The following is an 18,956-nucleotide window of genomic DNA, read 5'->3' as shown; positions in this document are numbered from 1 at the left end:
TTCTCAATTTTCACTGCACACGAGAATTGCCTGAGGAGCTTCTTAAAAGAAAATACAGATTCCAGGCCCCACCTCAGATAAGAAGCACGAGTCTGGGGCCGGGATCCCAGGGAGGGCTGGAGCTGTTTGGTGAATGGCCCCTCTGACCACCCTAAAAAGTCAGAGGCTCTGAGTTTAGACACAGCAAAAGCTATTGTAATGGCTTGACTTTAATATTGGGATTCTGTTTTTCTTTTAGGAAAGTCCAAATCACGGGTAAGTACCCTTTTTCATTCTCTACATATCTTCATCTTGTAAATTTTATCATCTGTTTTACCCCTAAGGGTTCATTCACCTAACAGATCTGTAGTGTACATCTAGAACCAGCGAGGGTGTGATCCCGGATTTCCATGTGAGATGTCCTCTCCTGAGGAAATGCTGTGGCTAATCTTCCTCAGACTAACAACACCACTGGATGCTTTATTCCATTGCTGTCTCTATGTGGAAGGATTAGTGTAGGGAATAAAATGACTAAATGCTAGTTTCCTGCTCTAGACAGTCACTGGTAAGTTACAGAATCTGCGTTGGCTGCCTTTCATGCCACTGGTGCTCCTTTGTGGCTATGGACCAGTGAGGGGTGTATTTCAATCCTGTGCTTGTTTCTTTTTTGTCAGAGTTTCTTTGGTTATCCCCTGAGCATCTTCTTCATCGTGGTCAATGAGTTTTGTGAAAGATTTTCCTACTATGGAATGAAAGGTAACTGTATTGGCCGTTTCTCACCCTTCGGGGAAGAGCGGGAGTGGCCATAACCAGTCCTAACTTTGTTTCCCCCTCCTCTTCCACCTGCCCTCTGCAAAAGCAATCCTGATTCTGTACTTCACAAATTTCATCAGCTGGGATGATAACCTGTCCACCGCCATCTACCATACATTTGTGGCTCTGTGCTACCTGACGCCAATTCTTGGAGCTCTTATCGCCGACTCGTGGCTGGGAAAGTTCAAGTGAGTGGCTGGAAATTTCTTGTTCACAAACAAGCCAAAAAGTAAATGTAGGTTTTGTAGTTGGGAATGGTGGAATCTGGGAATGATGAATCAAGGAACAGAAACTCTTAGGAGAGGCCAGGTGTGGTATGGTTCACACCTGTAATCCCAGCACTTTGAGAGGCTGAGGCAGGAGTTTGAAACCAGCCTGGGCAACATAGTGAGACCAAAATATAAAGAAATTAGCGAGGCATAGTGGCATACACCTGTGGCCCCAGCTATTTGGGAGGCTGAGGTGGGAGGATCCACTTGAGCCCCAGAGGTCAAGGCTGCAGTGAGCTGTGATCACATCACTACACTCCAGCCTGGATGACAGAAAAAGACTCTGTCTCAAAAACAAATTAAAAACAAAAACAAACCCTTAGGAGAGCATTTACAGCTCTGTTTCTGCTCAGTATCCTGTCCCTAGAGCCTAACACAGTGCCTGACATTTAATGACTGCAAGCAGCATCTATAGGTTTTTGTTTTTCCCTAATGCAAACAAATGTAGCATCTTTGTCTCATCTTGACATAATAGCAGGGATACTGTCTATTATTAGTGATGTGTGAGGCATGGAGTTAAGGTCTGGGGAAATGAAGAAACTCTCTAAAATACCCCCTGGCTGCTGAGGGGCTCACGCTGCTTGAGGTCACATGGTGTGAGGTCACTAAGGAGAGAAGTCACCCAGCCTCCAGGAAGGGCTCCATGAGCACACCCAGTGGGATGTTGCCAGGAAAGTTTTCCTGGGACTTAATGAAGAAGGAAGTAGAGGCTCTTCCAGGCCAAAGGAATGACATGGGCTGTCTTAGTCCGCTTGTGTTGCTATAAAGGAATACCTGAGGCTGGGGAATTTATAAAGGAAAAAGGTATATTTGGTTGATGATTCTGCTGGCTGGAAGACCAAGCATCTGGTGAAAGCCTCAGGCTGCTTCCATTCATGGAGGAAGGTGAAGGAGAGCTGGCATGTGCAGAGATCACATAGCCAGAGGGGAAGCGAGAGAGAGAGAGGAGGGAAGTGTCAGGCTCTTTTCAACAACTAGCTCTTGCAGGAACTCACTCATGACCATGAGGACAGCACCAAGCCATTCATGAGGGATCTGCCCCAGTGTCCCAAACATCTCCCACCAGGCCCCACTTCCAACACTGGGATCACATTTCAGCTTGAGGTTTGCAGGAGACAGATAATCAAACTGTAGCATGGGTAGAAGAAAGAAGAATCACTACCTCTAAAGAATTCTACAAAAATTACCAAAGGTCTACTTCCTGGCCAAATATCATTACCAATCAGAAGATAAGTAATTCTCACTGTTTAAAAATATAGGCCGGGTGCGGCGGCTCATGCCTGTAATCCCAGCACTTTGGGAGGCTGAGGTGGGCGGATCCCAAGGTCAGGAGATGGAGACCATCCTGGCTAACACGGTGAAACCCCATCTCTACTAAAAAATACAAAAGATTAGCCAAGCGTGGTGGCGGGCCCCTGTAGTCCCAGCTACTCGGGAGGCCAAGGCAGGAGAATGTCATGAACCCAGGAGGCGGATCTTTCCCCTCTCCTGGCCCTCTGGCCAAAATTTTGTTAATTTTTTTTTAAGAGACAGGGTCTCACTCTGTCACCCAGGCTGGAGTGCAGTAGTGCAATCATGGCTCACTGCAGCTTCAACCTCCTGGACTCAAGTGATCCTCCCACCTCAGCCTCCTGAGCAGCTAGGACCACAGGCATGCACCACCACACCTGGCTAATATTTTATTTTTGTGTTGAGATGGGGTCTTGCTGTGTTGCCCAGGCTGGTGTCGAACTCCTGAGCTCAAGCAGTCCTCCTGCTTTGGCCTCCCAAAGTGCTGGGATTACAGGCATGAGCCACCATGCCTAGCCCAAAACTTTGTTCTATTCTTTTTGCCCATGTGCCTTCCTGAGAGTTAACAGTGTTACTCAAGTTCGAGAAATAAGCGTATTCAGGATTGGGCTCTTGAAAGCTTTCAAAGAGGGCATCTTTTGTGGTGGAGTCAGAAGTGGATGGCTATTGTGCAATTAACTTGGATTCTCTTAACTTTTGGAAACACAGGACCATTGTGTCGCTCTCCATTGTCTACACAATTGGACAAGCAGTCATCTCAGTAAGCTCCATTAATGACCTCACAGACCACAACCATGATGGCACCCCCGACAGCCTTTCTGTACACGTGTGAGTTGGTGCTCACTGCTGCCCCCATCACCTTCCCACCTCGTGCTCGTTTGATGCCTTAAGTCTTCGTCTTTTTCCTTGAACTTCACTATGAGCATAAGGAGGTTTTTCCTCCCCTTTGGCAGCATGGAGAAGGCTAGCAAATGGATTGAGCTGGGTCTTCAGGATGTCACCACCCTAACAGTTGTCTGGAGGCGTTGCTCACTCTGAGGCTCAACTGTTACGGGCCGTTATATCTCATGTGGGGTACAGTCAGTGGGCAGGGGATTCATGTTGGTCTTGACCTACCCTGGAGGGATATAAAGTCCCACAGACCTTGATGCTTCACACCGCCAGGTGTCCTCAGGACTCCAGGACCTTTGGTTTTCTGTTTTGTACCACACTTCTGCCTATTTTTCAATAATCCCGTTTCATAAATATTTGTTCCAGCCCTTTGTGCTGGGCTCTGGATGGCAGGTGTTATTGATAAATGCTCATGTGCTGGATTAATCTTGCTTCACTGCAGTCTGGCCTAGTAGACTAGTTGTAGAGATTTATTTAGTTTCCTGTTTTTGTGCTTCAGTTCTTTGATCTGTAAGTAAACTATCTAATGAGCTGGGAAAGAAGAATGGAAACTCAAATTAGTATCGGCAATCCCTGCACTGCTGGCTTATCAGTTGATCAGACTGCTGTCCAGACTGGATCTCTTGATGCAACACTCTTGGTGCCCAGAGGGAACTGTGTCGGTGGAGGGAGCGGCTGTGAGCCCTCCCACAGAGCAGCTCTATGGTCTTGGGAAGGTGCTCTTCTCTGCGCCTCAGTTTTCTAATCTGTAATATCAATTAAGAACATGGACTTTGGAGCCAGATTCTGGCTGTGCCCTTTCCTAGTTGTGTGAGCTTGAGCAAGTTTCTTAACCTCTGTGCCTCAGTTTCCTTGTTTGTAATAGTACCTACTTCGTGTAGGACTGTCGTGGGTTAATCCAAGTAAAGCACCTAGAACACTGCCTGACAAGTGATCAGTGCTCAAGAAATCTTACCTTTTCATTTTTCATTTCATGGAGTTCGTATTGGAGCACACCTAAAATTCTCACAAGAGCAAATTGTATATAATATTCAGTTGGCTGTGTTTTTGTTGTCTTTTAAAATGCTTAGATTGACAACATTAAATGCAACTTGTATTAAGAGGCAGACAAGATTAAAGGGGTGATTTGGCCAGCCAATTCAAGAAGATTGGTTCAGGAAGCATGATTTTTAAAGAATTCTTTATCTGTGCAATATTTTCCTTGACTTTATCTGTCTCATAAAATTTTTCAAGTGTTTAAAAGCAACATTTGCAACCAAGAAGATATGAGATACATGCCTATAAAACCAGAAATTTGTAGTACCTACCTGTAAATTTAATAAAACTACAAAGTGAGGGTTAATAAATTCTATGAAATTTTTTTTTCAATTCAGGAGTTAAAATACTTAGCAATAACCTAGAAAATACAAGAGTAAATTAAATAACCCTTAATCCCACCATCTAGACATGACAATAAACCTTTTAGTCTATTTTCTTCCAGTTTTCTGTACCTTGTAAACACACTGAGATCATACTACCTAACCTGATATTCTGCTTTGCAATGAAATCATGTTTTCCAATGTTACTTAATGACTATTATGAGTCGGTTATGACTGTACCAGACACAATGCTTATATTTGTTCAATAACATTTCATTTATCCTCTCTTTTACTGGAAACAATAAAGCTACAAAAGAATCCCAAACCTAAGGCTTTGCTCAGCTCGCGAGCTACTGTTTTATGTTTTCTAGATGGTAAATTATTAGATGGGGACAGGGTTTGAAGGCCCATGAGTTCAAGTTTGCATTTGGCTATCATGCGCATTCCTGTGAGCTGGCTTCCCGCGAGATTGTCTTCTTCTCTATGTGTGTCACTGTGCTGGGCCCGCTGAGGGAAACTGGGGAAAAGAGAAGGCTTTCTACTTGTGAGGATCTGCCGTGTTGGCCCTAACACCCTGTCTTTCCCAGGGTGCTGTCCATGATCGGCCTGGCCCTGATAGCTCTCGGGACTGGAGGAATCAAACCCTGCGTGTCTGCATTTGGCGGAGATCAGTTTGAAGAGGGCCAGGTAAGAGTAGGGCCTCCCCAGAGCCCACGTGAATGAACTACACATCCAGGAGTCAGAGGCCACGGGCACAAAGTCTGTTCTCCATCGGATTCTTTTTAAGTACGTTAGAAAGTAAGATACCAACCAAAACTAAGTTAGTAGTAAAATGAGATCATCAGCTCCCTCTGCTCAGTTGATTGATAGCCAAAGTCATCTTACTTTCTCCTTTTCATTGCAGGAAAAACAAAGAAACAGATTTTTTTCCATCTTTTACTTGGCCATTAATGCTGGAAGTTTGCTTTCCACGATCATCACTCCTATGCTCAGAGGTAAGAGATACCTGAAAGAAACTTCTGTTGGTCTTTTTTCAGTAAGGCTAAGTCCATGTCTTCTTTGTTTTGTTCTGTTCTTCCCTTCTCCCCTGTTTTCTAGCTGTCAGCTACATGCTGGGATGCACGTTGGAATCTGGAGTAAGTGCTTCCATCCCTGTGAGTTTCACCTCCTTTTCATCTTATTTAAATCCCTTATCCCAGTGACCACTGGAGAGTCTAAGCCATCCTTAGCATGGGCATCCATCTTCCTAAACTGTTATTCATGCAAAGTCGTGCTCATGGTAAGAGGTAAGAGGCAAGAGAGGTGCCTTGGAAGCCAAGCTGGTGGCCATAGCTGCCATTTTAGCCTTCAAGCTTTGCTCCCCAGTAATATTTCTGTGACTTAGGAAGAGTTTACTGGGAAAAATTGTTTTGATTTTTTTGTTTGTTTTGTTTTGTTTTTAGAAGGAGTCTTGCTCTGTCGCCCAAGCTGGAGTGCAGTGGCGTGATCTTGGCTCACTGCAACCTCCGCCTCCTGGGTTCAAGCAATTCTCCTGCCTCAGCCTCCTGAGTAGCTGGGACTACAGGTGCCCGCCACCACACCCAGTTAATTTTTTTTTTTTTTTAATGGAGACGGGATTTCACTGTGTTAGCTAGGATGGTCTGGATCTCCTGACCTCGTGATCTGCCTGCCGTGGCCTCCCAAAGTGCTGGGATTACAGGTGTGAGCCACCACGCCCGGCCAAGGCAAAGTTTTTTTCTTTGCTTTCCCATCATCTCAAGTATTTCCAAAAGAACTGCTCAGATAGAGAGAATGGGACAGTGTCAGTAACTACCAGAGGTTTGTGCTTGCTAATGCTCCATTGAGAGTTTGTGAATTTCCCACGTGAAAGGGAATATGTGGTGTTACTGGTGACAAACTAACAAGACCATCCTGTCCACATTTGAATCAGATTAGATTATGAAATAAAGATTTCAGGGGGGTTTATGTATTCCTGCACAGCATAGTGGTTTGAAGATGACAGACAAACCCCATTTCAACTTGTTTTATTCCAACTTGTTTTGTATAAAAATGTAACAGCTTTTATTCCTGGGTCCTGTTCGCTCACCTCTCCCACCTCTAGGTTCTACTAGAGGGTGCATATTTAAATTATAGAATCTGTTAAAGGATAATTTTTTAAAAGGAAATTAATGACTCTCATACAAATATAAAGTGAACATGTGACAAAAATTTTATGTAACTTGTTAATTAGTTGATAACGAATCAGTTCAAATAAAGATTTGACTAACGAATTTCTATTCCTTATAGGGGGAAAATTATTTCTTGCCATGAACAGGAAACATTTGCATGACTGTCACTTCTGCTAGTTAACTTCTTTCTCTCCCGAATTGTGAGATAGCTGAACCAAAGCAAAACCCTGATAGCATCAGATCATGCCTGGAGGCTCCAGCATTCCATGGAAAGGATTTCTAGGAATCTCTATGACTTCTTACAAAGGCTTACTTTTTAAATAATTTTTTAAAATTAATATAAAATTAAATATTTATTTAATATATATATTTTATGTATATATTTTATACATTTTTATATATATTTTATATATATATATATAAATCCTGGGATTTCAAAGCTAAAATAGCTGTTGGTCAGACGTTGCCAAACTGTGGCCCATGGGCTGAATCCCGAAATCTGGGCAAGACCATTCATTGATGTATTGTCTACAGTTGATTTTCCCTGCAAATGTGGGGTTGAGTAGTTGACAGAGACCAATGGTTCACAAAGCCTGAAATATTTACTGTTGGGCCCTTCACAGAAAAGTGTGCCAACCCCTGCCCTAGGTCATCGAATTGCTACCTGATTGGCATGAATTCAGGAACATGTAATATTGGTTTTCCAGTGTACTTTTGATTTACTGAGTCCCATATAATCAAGTTAGTGTATCCAGGTCATCTTTATCTCCCCCGCAAAGAAAATCCACAGAACCAAGAGGGGGCCACTGATTTTGGCCAAGCCGGGAACACCCATCTATTTAAGGGCTGAGATTAGAACTGGTTTCCATCTCCTGCTCCTCCTGCTTCACTGCTGCCTTGCTTAGCTGGCAATTATGTCAGTGAGGCAAATGGATATGTCTACAACAGCACGTGAAAGCAATATGTAATTATCAGTGAGGGATCTTTACAAATGGGAACTACATGCTCGTTACCAATGCCATAATAATTTTAGTCTTGTCATTTCTCCCCAGTTCAACAGTGTGGAATTCACAGTAAACAAGCTTGTTACCCACTGGCCTTTGGGGTTCCTGCTGCTCTCATGGCTGTAGCCCTGAGTAAGTGGAAATCGGTTGAATTAATAGAAGCCTAGGACCAGGTCAGGCCCTACATGAATGAATGTGACTAATTTTTCAAAGTGCATGTAACAAGTGGCAACAAAAAGTAGTGAGAAGAATTGGCATCAGATGTTAAACATGCTCTAAGTATTCAAAGAAAGTAGGATTGGCACATCAATTCTGAGGGAATAGGATCAAAAACAGGATTACAGGAAAAGGAACCAACTGAGTTGGTCATTGAAAGGTGTAATACTATTTAGGCAGATTAAGATGAAGGTGAGAGAGGCCCAGCATGGTCACTCATGCCCATAATCCCAGCACTTTGGGAGGCCAAGGCAGGGGGATCCCTTGAGTTCAAGACCAGCCTGGAGTTCAAGACCAGCCTGGAGTTCAAGACCAGCCTAGGCAACAGAGAGAGACCCTATCTCTAAAACAAACAAAAAAAAGACAGAGTCTTGCTCTTGTCACCCAGGCTGGAGTGCAATGGTGTGATCTCAGCTCACTGCAACCTCCGCCTCCTGGGTTCAAGCGATTCTCCTGCCTCAGCCTCCCAAGTAGTTGAGATTACAGGCTCCCGCCACCACGCACAGCTAATTTTTGTATTTTTAGTAGCAACAGGATTTCACCATGCTGGCCGGGCTGGTCTCGAACACCTGACCTCAGGTGATCCACCCACCTCAGCCTCCCAAAGTGCTGGAATTACAGGCATGAGACACCATGCCTGGATGGTTTTTTTGTTGTTTTTGTTTGTTTGTTTTGTTTGTTTGTTTTTTTAATTAGCTGAGTGCTGTGGCTTACACCTGTAGTCCCAGCTACTCTGGAAGCTTAAGTGGGAGGATTGCTTGAGCCTGGGAGGTCGAGGCTGCAGTGAGCCATGATTGCACCACAACACTGCAACCTGGATTAGCAAGACCCTGTCTCAAAAAAAAAAAAAAAAGATGAAGGTGATAGAATCTGCTGGATTAGCTGAACCCAAGGCTAAAAGCTTCTGTTCTTGTCAACAGGTACTTATCTATAACTTGCTTGAAGAAATGGCAGCCTGGTTCAGTTGCCATTGAAACACTCCAATGAACATCTACATTTCCATAATCGGTTAGGTTGGTGCAAAAGTAATTGCAGCTCTTGCCATTAAAAGTAATGGCAAAAACCGCAATAACTTTTGCACCGAACTAGTATCACCCCCACCCCCATATGTTTCTACTAGAATTCTTTCCCACTGGATAGAACATATATGTCTATTCGAGGCATTCATTGGTACATTAGTTCTTGGCATTAGCTTTTAGGAAAGGTGGCGTTTTCTACATGGGATGGTTGGATGTGGAAGGTGGCCAAGAACGGTGCAGAAAGAAAAGAGCCCAGTGGCCACCTCAACTCTTCAGAGCCCCTTCTCCCACTCAAATGAGGTTGTCATCAGCTTTGCTCAGCTGACAATCACATCTCTCTCTCTCCAATTTTTGTTTTCAGATCTTAGTAGTGCATGGAATAGGACCATTTTAAATCTCTTTTGCTCACAGTGTAGCAATTTAGCTTTCCCCTTTCATTTAGGTGAGAGCTCAGTATTCTCCTCTTTTTAATGTATCTTTTCTTCCATGGTTCTTCCCATAATGCCACCGTCCCCTAGCAGGCTCATTGATACCTCTTCCTCTCTAATTCTTGGCAGGAGACAGAGAGCATTTCCAAAAGTCTTGCTTTACACCAGACACTGTATTAAGCACATTAGGTACATTCTCATTTCATCTGTACAAGTCATTCCTCTATCAAAGATTATGCTTTTTCTTCTGGAGGAATTGAGAACAGGCCAAATCCGATGTGTCAACACCACCTCTAGAAATTCCTGTGCTTGAATTAGGCTTCAGTTAATCAGAAGCTTAAAGATTAAATATTAGTGGTAAAAGAAAACATAGACTCAATCTCTTAGACATCTTTACCATCCATGTCTGCATTCAGAAAGGTTGACATTGGGCAAGAATATAAGTAAACATCTCTTTCATCAGCTATAAAGAACATCTATAGTATAGGCACATACTTGGAGCTAGCACCTGTCAAAAATCTCAGACCCTCTTAATTGAGAAAAATAAGTAGAATTCAAGCTATCTATCACTGTTTTTAAATTATTGAACTGTGGTATTGGATAATCAGAAATCCTAGTATATGGACTATGTTTTCAGAGACTCTTGCAACAACGCTTTAAATTTTTAAAAATTTTTTAATAAGATGATAGAGATAGGATCTCACTATGTTGCCCAGGCTGCTCTTGAACTACTGGTCTCAAGTGATCCTCCTGCCTTGGCCTCCCAAAATGCTGGGATTACAGACATGAGCTGCCACACTCAGCCCCAGAATGGTTTTTTTCTAAGTTATTTTCACAATAAGACTTGCCGAAAAGGTCCGTGGAAGAATGAGCTCATTGAAAAGGTGCTTCTAACTTTTGTAAAACTGTAGCTGCAGATGCAATTAATTTTAACTGCTTCTGTACAGTGACCACAGAAAAAATTTCTGCCACATATGATTAAGATTAATTCTTTTTTCCTGAATATTAAAAAGAGAAAGAAAAAGGTTTTTCTTCCCATTGCATTCAGAAGATTACAGCTCCATTTATTCTTATTATTTTGATATGGAGTTTCACTCTGTCACCCAGACTGGAGTACAGTGACACGATCTCATTTCACTGCAACCTCTACATCCTGGGTTCAAGCACTTCTCCTGCCTTAGCCTCCCAAGTAGCTGGGATTACAGGTGCCCATCCCCACACCAAGCTAATTTTTGTGTTTTTAGTAGAGACTGGTTTTCACCATGTTGGTCAGGCTGGTCTCAAACTCCTGACCTCAAGTGATCCACCCATCTCGGCCTCTCAAAGTGCTGGGATTGCAGGCTTGAGCCACTGTGCCTGGCCCCATTTATTGTCTTAGTAGAATAGTACATTAATGTGTTATATGAAAGTACTGATTCCTTTTGTCTCCCTTTAAATAGAGATAGAACTTGTGCTTAAATAGCTGTGTTGAGTGTACGTGAGCTACCTTAAGTTATGGAAAGTAGATGATATTAGGCTTACAGGTTGCCTGTTAGAACACAAACATAACGTTACTCAGAGGTTTTTGTGGATTGTGAGGGTTAAACGCACTTTCTAAACTGTGAGGTTGGAAGATAAACCCATTCCATAAGTAATCCCATTATCCCAAAACAAAGTTCTAACTCAAATAAAGGTGCATCTCTCTAGGCCACAGGTCGCTCAGGCACATGCTTTGCTGACATGTCTTCTTCTGCCCTGTCTAGTTGTGTTTGTCCTTGGCAGTGGGATGTACAAGAAGTTCAAGCCACAGGGCAACATCATGGGTAAAGTGGCCAAGTGCATCGGTGTAAGTATCTCAGCTGCTCTTTCTCAAGGCCGTTTAACAACCTCAGAACCTTCTACTTCCTTTAAATTAAAATTTAAGCTTTGACTTTCCTTTAAATATATTTTTAGTGTTCTTAACTATTTCAATAAATTGCAGTTTCTTCTAAATGGAAAAAGACACAAACAGAAGGTAATAAGGGAGGAATGGAAATGGCTCTTGAGCTTTTAAAATAAGATCAATGGTCAAAGAAAAGCAAATCAAAGTGACTCTTCATCTGTCAAAATGGCAGAACAGCGCTTGAGGTTTTCCAGGGAGCAGTGAATCAAAAACGGGGAGGCTCAATTTGGCAATGTGTAGCAAGAATCTCAGGTGTTCAGATGCTTGAAGTCAGTCATGCTGCTTTCAAGAATTAAGAGTAAGAAAATAGGCTAGGCATTGTGGCTCACGCCCATAGTCCCAACACTTTGGGAGGCCGAGGTGGGCAGATCACTTGAGATCAGGAGTTTTGAGGCCAGCCTGGCCAACATGGCGAAACCCTGTCTCTATTAAAAATACAAAAATCAGCGAGGCATGGTGGCAGGTGCCTGTAATCCCAGCTACTCGGGAGGCTGAGGCAGGAGAATTACTTGAACCTGGGAGGCAGAGGTTGCAGTGAGCTGAGATTATGCCATTGCACTCCAGCCTGGGCGACAGAGGGAGACTCCGCCTCAAAACAAAACTAGAGTAAGAAAAAAATTTTTAAAGTGAACACAGACTCACATACAAAGATTATCATTGTAATACTTATAATAGCAAAAATGTAAGCCCACAAATTGCTGCAAATAGGAAGATGGTGCTGAACTTACAGTTCATCTCTGGCATAGCATGCAGCCAGGAGCAGTCTTGTTTTTAAAGAATATTTGGTGATAGGAATGTGCAGAATATGGTTTCTTCCATAAGCACCTCCATAGTATATGTATATACACGTACATTTATGGGTGGGAAATAAATGTTGAGAGTAGGAATCCTTAGATAATGGAATCAAATAATTTTTTTCTTATACACTCCCCATTTTTTTAGTGAACATACTGTATATGTTGTATAACTGGAGGTAAATGTGTCATTTATTAAAAAAAAACCCCACATGTGTGAATCTTTTGGATGAAAAGGCAGCCTTAAGATAATTTTAGATCACTTACTTTATCTTACCTGGCCTTACTGCATTAGATTATTGTATTATATTTCATTTTTTTGTTTGTTTTTTTTGAGATGGAGTCTTGCTCTGTCGCCCAGGCTGGAGTGCAGTGGTGCACTCTCAGCTCACTGCAACCTGTGCCTCCTGATTTAAGCGATTCTCCTGCCTCGGCCTACCAAGTAGCTGGGACTACAGGCACACACCACCACACCTTGCTAAGTTTTCTGTTTCTGTAGAGACAGGGTTTGCCATGTTGGCCAGGTTGGTCTCAAACCCCTGACCTCAGGTGATCCGCCCGCCTCAGCCTCCCAAAGTGCTGGGATTATTGTATTATATTTCAATTGTATTGTACTATTAGATTGTTGTATTGTGCCGTATTTCACTTTTTGAAATAAATGTGCCCTCTCCCTGTCAAAAAAATCCCTTCAAGGGCAGCTATACTCTTTTCTTCTCACATTAGACCTGTTCCCACCAAAAAGCTTTTTCCAAGCAAAGAGGGGACCTTACCAATTACCCATCCAAGTCCTTCCGTAACAAGTCATTGACAACTTAGTTCAAACTCCAGAAGAACAACTTCAAGCTATTTAGAGTCATGAGAACTATATTGCGAAGTATCCTAAAGTCAGCCTATAGCTTTGACTTACTGCTTTTCTTTTCTTTTCTTTTCCTTTTTTTCCTTTTTGAGACAGAGTCTCACTCTGACACCCAGGCTAGAGTGTAGTAGCACGATCTCGGCTCACGGCAACCTCCATCTCCCAGATTTAAGCAATTATCCTGCCTCAGCCTCAGCCTCCCAAATAGAGACTATAGATGTACACTACCACGCCCAGCTAATTTTTGTATTTTTAGTAGGGACGGGGTTTTGCTATGTTGGCTAGGATGGTCTTGAACTCCTAGTCTCAAGTGATCCGCCCACCTCAGCCTCCCGAAGTGCTGGGATTACAGCTGTGAGCCACCGCGCCTGGCCAACTTACTGCCTTTCGATCACACTCATGCCTCCAGCCTCCACCAGCCTCACCTCTTGCTAAGTCATTGCAAATGCACTTTGCTCTTCCCAAAGGCCTTTTTCCTAAACAACACTAACAAGGAATCTTAGTGGCCCCTAATTTTATGATGGGTAGGGCATCGTATTTTTCTGACCTGTTATTATATCTTAAAATATGTTTCCCTATAGCCTTAATTTTTTAATAAATGTATTTCTCTGTAGCGTGTTCTTACTCTTAAAAACTAATACTCAGTTCAGTTATTGGAAGACTTTTAAGTATGTTTGAAACAACTTAGTGTGTAAATCTGGTTTTTCAAACACAAACTTTATAAAACCTAAATACAGATCAAGTATTTCTAATAAAAATCTAGCATCCAAATTGAGATATGCTGGCTGGGCATGGTGGCTCATGCCACCCCAGCACTTTGGGAGGCTGAGGCAAGTGGATCGCCTGAGCTCAGGAGTTTGAGACCAGCCTGGACAAAATGGCAAAACCCTGTCTCCATTAAAAAAAAAAAATCAAAAAATTAGCCAGGCGTGGTGGTACATACCCGTGGTCCCAGCTACATGAGAGGCCGAGCTGAGAGGATCACTTGAGCCTGGGAGGTCAAGGCTCCAGTGAGCCAAGACAGTGCCACTGTATTCCAGCCTAGGCGACAGAGCAAGACCTTGTCTCAAAAACAAACAAATAAACTGAGATTATGTCATAAGTGTAAAATATTCTCTGGATTTTGAAGACAATATGGAAGAAGAAGGTAAAAATTCTTATTAATTTTTAAATATTGATTACCTATTAAAATCATAGTGGGGTTTATCATGTTATATAAACGTATGTATAATGAATTTCACCTGTTTCACTTTTTAACAGGGCTACTAGAAAACTTAAATTGCAAACACGTGTTGTATTTCTAGTGGGCGTGCTTCTCTAGAGGATCTGGAGAGTAAAGTGGACACAGCTTAATTCTGTTCACCCCAACTCAAATGCTCTTAGTTGGAAAGAGACTATTAATAGAAATAAGTGCTCATATACTAGTAGATACAATTGTATATTTTGCTTTTCTCACAAGTATATTTTTCTACTAAAGGTAGTTTAATTGAAATGTGCTTCCCTGACAAAGTTGTTGGTCCTGTTTTGAAATTTGGTTTTTCTTCCTTCCTTCAGTTTGCCATCAAAAATAGATTTAGGCATCGGAGTAAGGCATTTCCCAAGAGGGAGCACTGGCTGGACTGGGCTAAAGAGAAATACGATGTAAGTAACTGTCATTGCTACAATGACCCTGATTCCCCCAGGAAGTGAACACCCGAAATCTCAATTCAGATTAAGGTTACATGGACAAAATGATCAATGATACCTTCTGAACCTTTATAGCATATTAAATAAAACTATGCATGAGTGCATTTTTTAATTGAAAGAACTTGATAAATAGATCTGGAAATAATATTACCTTTTCATAGTTTTTCATTTGGTATAATCTGGCATTAATTATATGTAATTGGGATCACATAACCTTAGTTTGAATATAGGAGAGTCAAGCAGTAGTGACGGAGGTGGTGGGATTTACATTTAGTAAATGCACATAATTTACCTCCTAAATAGACGTTTTCACTCATATTTTAAATAGTTTAGACATTTTCGATTTTCTAAAGAAAACTGCGGCAGTATGTTTTGGATTAATCACCTCCCAGCTTGTCTCTAGATGCAAATATCTGTGTCTCCACTGAAACTCAGCAGCACCTGCAAGCCGTGAGTGGCACAGGACACAGGGTGTGGCTGATTTGTCCCTTCCCCACTCCAACTACAGGAGCGGCTCATCTCCCAAATTAAGATGGTTACGAGGGTGATGTTCCTGTATATTCCACTCCCAATGTTCTGGGCCTTGTTTGACCAGCAGGTAATGTGAAACTCTGCTTCCGCTCCTCTTCACAGAGCAAGCGTACATCCCGCACTGCCAGGTACCAAGGCTCACTTCGTATTTCACACCTAAAAAGTTCTCTTCCAGTTTCTCATTTATATTTCACTTGTTTAATTGTTAGATCACATTGAGTTTATTGTAAAAATCAAAACAAAACAAAAACAAAAGCAATTCTAGGTGGTTCTATCCACATTTCTGTTGCTAAACAATGAAGACAATTAGATGAGGTCAAGTCAAGTAGCCTTGGGAAAGATTTCGTCCAGGACTCTTCCAATCAAAACTGAGAGTCAAGAGTTTGTTTTCCTACCAGTACAGTGTGGTAACAACATACATTGCCTTTTATGGAGTCCACACATAAATGGAGAGGGACTTGATCTCTTCCACTGTAAATGGAATGCTTGGGCTAGAAGTACCATCCTGGGGTGAAAAATGACTCCTCTCCAAGCAGGGACCTAGAACCTGGCAGGTGACCTGTTGTCTCTTTCTACCACAGCCCTTAGACACATACCCAGGAATTTTTCACAATCGTGTTAGACAACTCAGTGCATGGGGCTCAGTAACCAAAGCAATCGGATGGTGTTTCTTTTTAAAGATCAATCCTGGTTTACAGAACAAAAAAATAGATATTGTTTCTCTTAGAAACTGGAGTTAAAAAAATTTATGAACACATGCGGTTTGAGCAGGGAGGATGATGATAGGGATAAACCATTGCTTGGGAGAAATGTGAGTGTACACATTCATCTCCTCATTTGAAAGCAGGAGTTTGAGATGTGTCAGACGGACCCAGGAGGCAGCGCTGCATGCGGATCGGAGCTGGTCCCTGGAATGAGGCTTGCTCTGGAAACACTCCTCACCTGGTAGCTGTAGCTGTGAGACTCGAGTCACTGTAATAACTCTTAACACTTCCCAAAGAGTGCTAATCATCACCCTCCGCAAGGCTGTGAGGGTCCAGTGTGAGAGCATCCATAAGGTACTCCGTGACTGGCCTGTATGAAGAACTCAAACAGGGGTAGATTTCTTTTTTTTTTTTTTTTCCTTGAGACAGGGTCTCACTCTGTCGCCCAAGCTGGAGTACAGTGGCACGATCTTGGCTCACTGCAACCTCCACTTACCAAGTTCAAGCGATTCTCCTGCCTCTGCCTCCTGAGCAGCTGAGATTACAGGCACCTGCCACCACACCTGGCTAATTTTTAGTAGAGATGGGGTTTTGCTGTGTTGACCAGGCTGGTCGCCAACTCCTAACCTCAGGTGATCCACATGCCTTGGCCTCCCAAAGCGCTGGGATTATAGGTGTGAGCCACTGCACCTGGCCAATTTCCTGACTTTCTATGTTGTCTTTCTAGTGGAGTTGATGGATACATACGGAAGCATTTACATGTTTAGTCTTCCATGGACATAATCATATTTACCTGCACAGTCCTGGGTCCTCTTTCACTGTGAAATAGGTTGACTGTAAAGGGGCTGCCCAGGTATAAATCCACCATTCTCTTGATGGAGATCTAGGTGGAGCCAGCCTAGACTGTCAAAATGTCTGTTAACAATAATATTTTTGAATCTTAGATGACATTGAATATGGACCATCCGCAATGTACACAGCTGTTTTCACCTTGCAGACGATGCCATGCTTTCCAATGAGCCTCAGAAATGCATTTTTGTATTTCCTAGGGATAGCTTCATCTCAGGGTAGTGCTTTGTGCAGCTTCAGGAGGGGTTGGAGGACTCCATATTGTGTTCACTCGTACACTAGAAATGCAACCTGTTTCTTTTGACCTAGTATTATAATAGAGCTGGGAGATTAACTTGATGTTTAAAACAACTTTAAATCCCGCAACATGTCAGACCTCATTCCTGATTTGGAAAAGACTCACCATTGACTTGTAGAATTTTAAAAACCCGCATCCCCAAATAATACAGCAAATTTATTCATTTTTAAGGGCTCCAGGTGGACACTGCAGGCAACAACTATGTCCGGGAAAATCGTAAGTTTGACTCCTTTGTTTTAGTTTCTTTGTCCCCTTTCTTCTTCCCTTTCATGACATTTTTCACTGAGGTCGTTTTCCTCTCTTTTTAGGGAGCTCTTGAAATTCAGCCCGATCAGATGCAGGTAGAAGACATGTAAGTTGCTTTCAGGGATCAGAGTCGTCTTTGAGACAAGCTTAACATTTCTCCTCCACTTCCTCTGCAGACCGTGAACGCCATCCTGATCGTGATCATGGTCCCGATCTTCGATGCTGTGCTCTACCCTCTCATTGCAAAATGTGGCTTCAATTTCACGTAGGTGACGGATGGGTTGGGTTGGTTGAGGCTCCCTTGGTCCCAGGGCTTTGCAGATGGGCTGTGCTCAGCCTGCAGCCCTTCCTGCAACCTCGCCTAGAGGATAGGGTTTTGAAGAATGAAGAAAACAAATGTTCGTGTGCTGATGTTTCTGAAAATGTTCTTTAAAATAAAAATGCTGTGACTGAAGCCTGAAAAGGGCTTTAATCAAGGCTTTCTTCTCTATGCAGATGATAGGAATGGTCATTGTAATCTGGAGTATCACCTGAATTATAGTTCCTAGAAATTAATGTAAATATACAGGCCAGGCACAGTGGCTCACGCCTGTAATTCCAGCACTTTGGGAGGCCAAGGCAGGCAGACCGTTTGAGGTCAGGAGTTCGAGACCAGCCTGGCCAACATGGCAAATCCCCATCTCTACTAAAAATACAAAAAATTAGCTGTGTGGTGGCACTCACCTGTAATCCCAGCTACATTGGAGGCTGAGACATGAGAATTGCTTGAACCTAGGAGGCAGAGGTTGCAGTGAGCTGAGATTGTGCCACTGCACTCCAGTCGGGGTGACAGAAAGAGACTCTGTCTCAAAAAAAAAAAAAGTAAATATGCAAACAAGAAGCTATATTCCACTTATCCTCCTTGAATCCTCATGAATCCATGACCAAGACGGGGAGAGGTGCTTTCAAGCCCATGTTTTTGGAGGGAATTTAGTTTTGTTGGGGGGATGGTGGGGGTGGGGGTTTAGATTAGCTCATCTATGTGAGACTGGTTGAGAGTCACTCTTCTCTTGTCCCATCAGCTCCTTGAAGAAGATGACAATTGGCATGTTCCTGGCGTCCATGGCCTTTGTGGTAGCTGCCATCGTGCAGATGGAAATCGATGTGAGTTGTCCCCTGGTTCTGCCATCGTGCAGGTGGAAATCGATGTGAGTTGTGCCCTGGTTCTCCCATGTCCTTTCCTGGTGGATTTAGGTGGAGCATTCAGAATCTTCTTTCTTCAGGATGACGAGGATTAGGGGAGGCCAAGGTCTTTCTCTGTAAACTGAGCCCTGGAGCTGTGGGCAGTGGGGGGCACCATGGGTGTGAGGGTAAAGTGGGTGGGCTTCAGTAGGGGAAAAAGGCTTACGTAAGTAGCTTGCATTTATAATAAGGTTTTTATAATGGAAAAGAAGTTTACAGAACGTGTTCCTTCACAATCTGAAGTCCCAGGGGATCTGGTTAAAAGAAGTTCATCACTTACAAACAAGCATCAGTTCAAATGTGTGTAAATGGTCTTTTTGATGTGAGAATGTATTTTGAATTCTAGTGTTTCTAAAAAGGATTGGTTTCTAAGTTAATCCACACATCTATTGGACTCGCAGTGGGCTAAACTAGA

The 18,956-nt window shown here is 42.8% G+C and overlaps 1 protein-coding gene across 1 annotated transcript in view; it reads left to right on the top strand.

Annotated features, from left to right (window-relative positions):
* The first annotated feature begins 601 nt into the window (after window positions 1-601).
* The window catches only part of SLC15A1 (solute carrier family 15 member 1), a 42,875-nt gene continuing 24,520 nt past the window's right edge, over window positions 602-18,956 (top strand). The window contains 14 exon segments of the mRNA XM_054529356.2: window positions 602-643; window positions 645-735; window positions 839-980; window positions 3,060-3,179; window positions 5,188-5,287; window positions 5,505-5,595; window positions 7,821-7,904; window positions 11,178-11,260; window positions 14,561-14,647; window positions 15,201-15,290; window positions 17,246-17,290; window positions 17,383-17,415; window positions 17,497-17,585; window positions 18,382-18,463. Of these exon segments, the coding sequence (XP_054385331.2) occupies window positions 602-643; window positions 645-735; window positions 839-980; window positions 3,060-3,179; window positions 5,188-5,287; window positions 5,505-5,595; window positions 7,821-7,904; window positions 11,178-11,260; window positions 14,561-14,647; window positions 15,201-15,290; window positions 17,246-17,290; window positions 17,383-17,415; window positions 17,497-17,585; window positions 18,382-18,463 (1,179 nt within the window).

Source organism: Pongo abelii, chromosome 14 (assembly GCF_028885655.2).
Source record: "Pongo abelii isolate AG06213 chromosome 14, NHGRI_mPonAbe1-v2.0_pri, whole genome shotgun sequence".
Taxonomy (NCBI): Eukaryota; Metazoa; Chordata; class Mammalia; order Primates; family Hominidae; genus Pongo; species Pongo abelii.
Note: the sequence above shows the minus strand (reverse complement) of the source record. Positions and strands in the feature narration are given on the sequence as shown.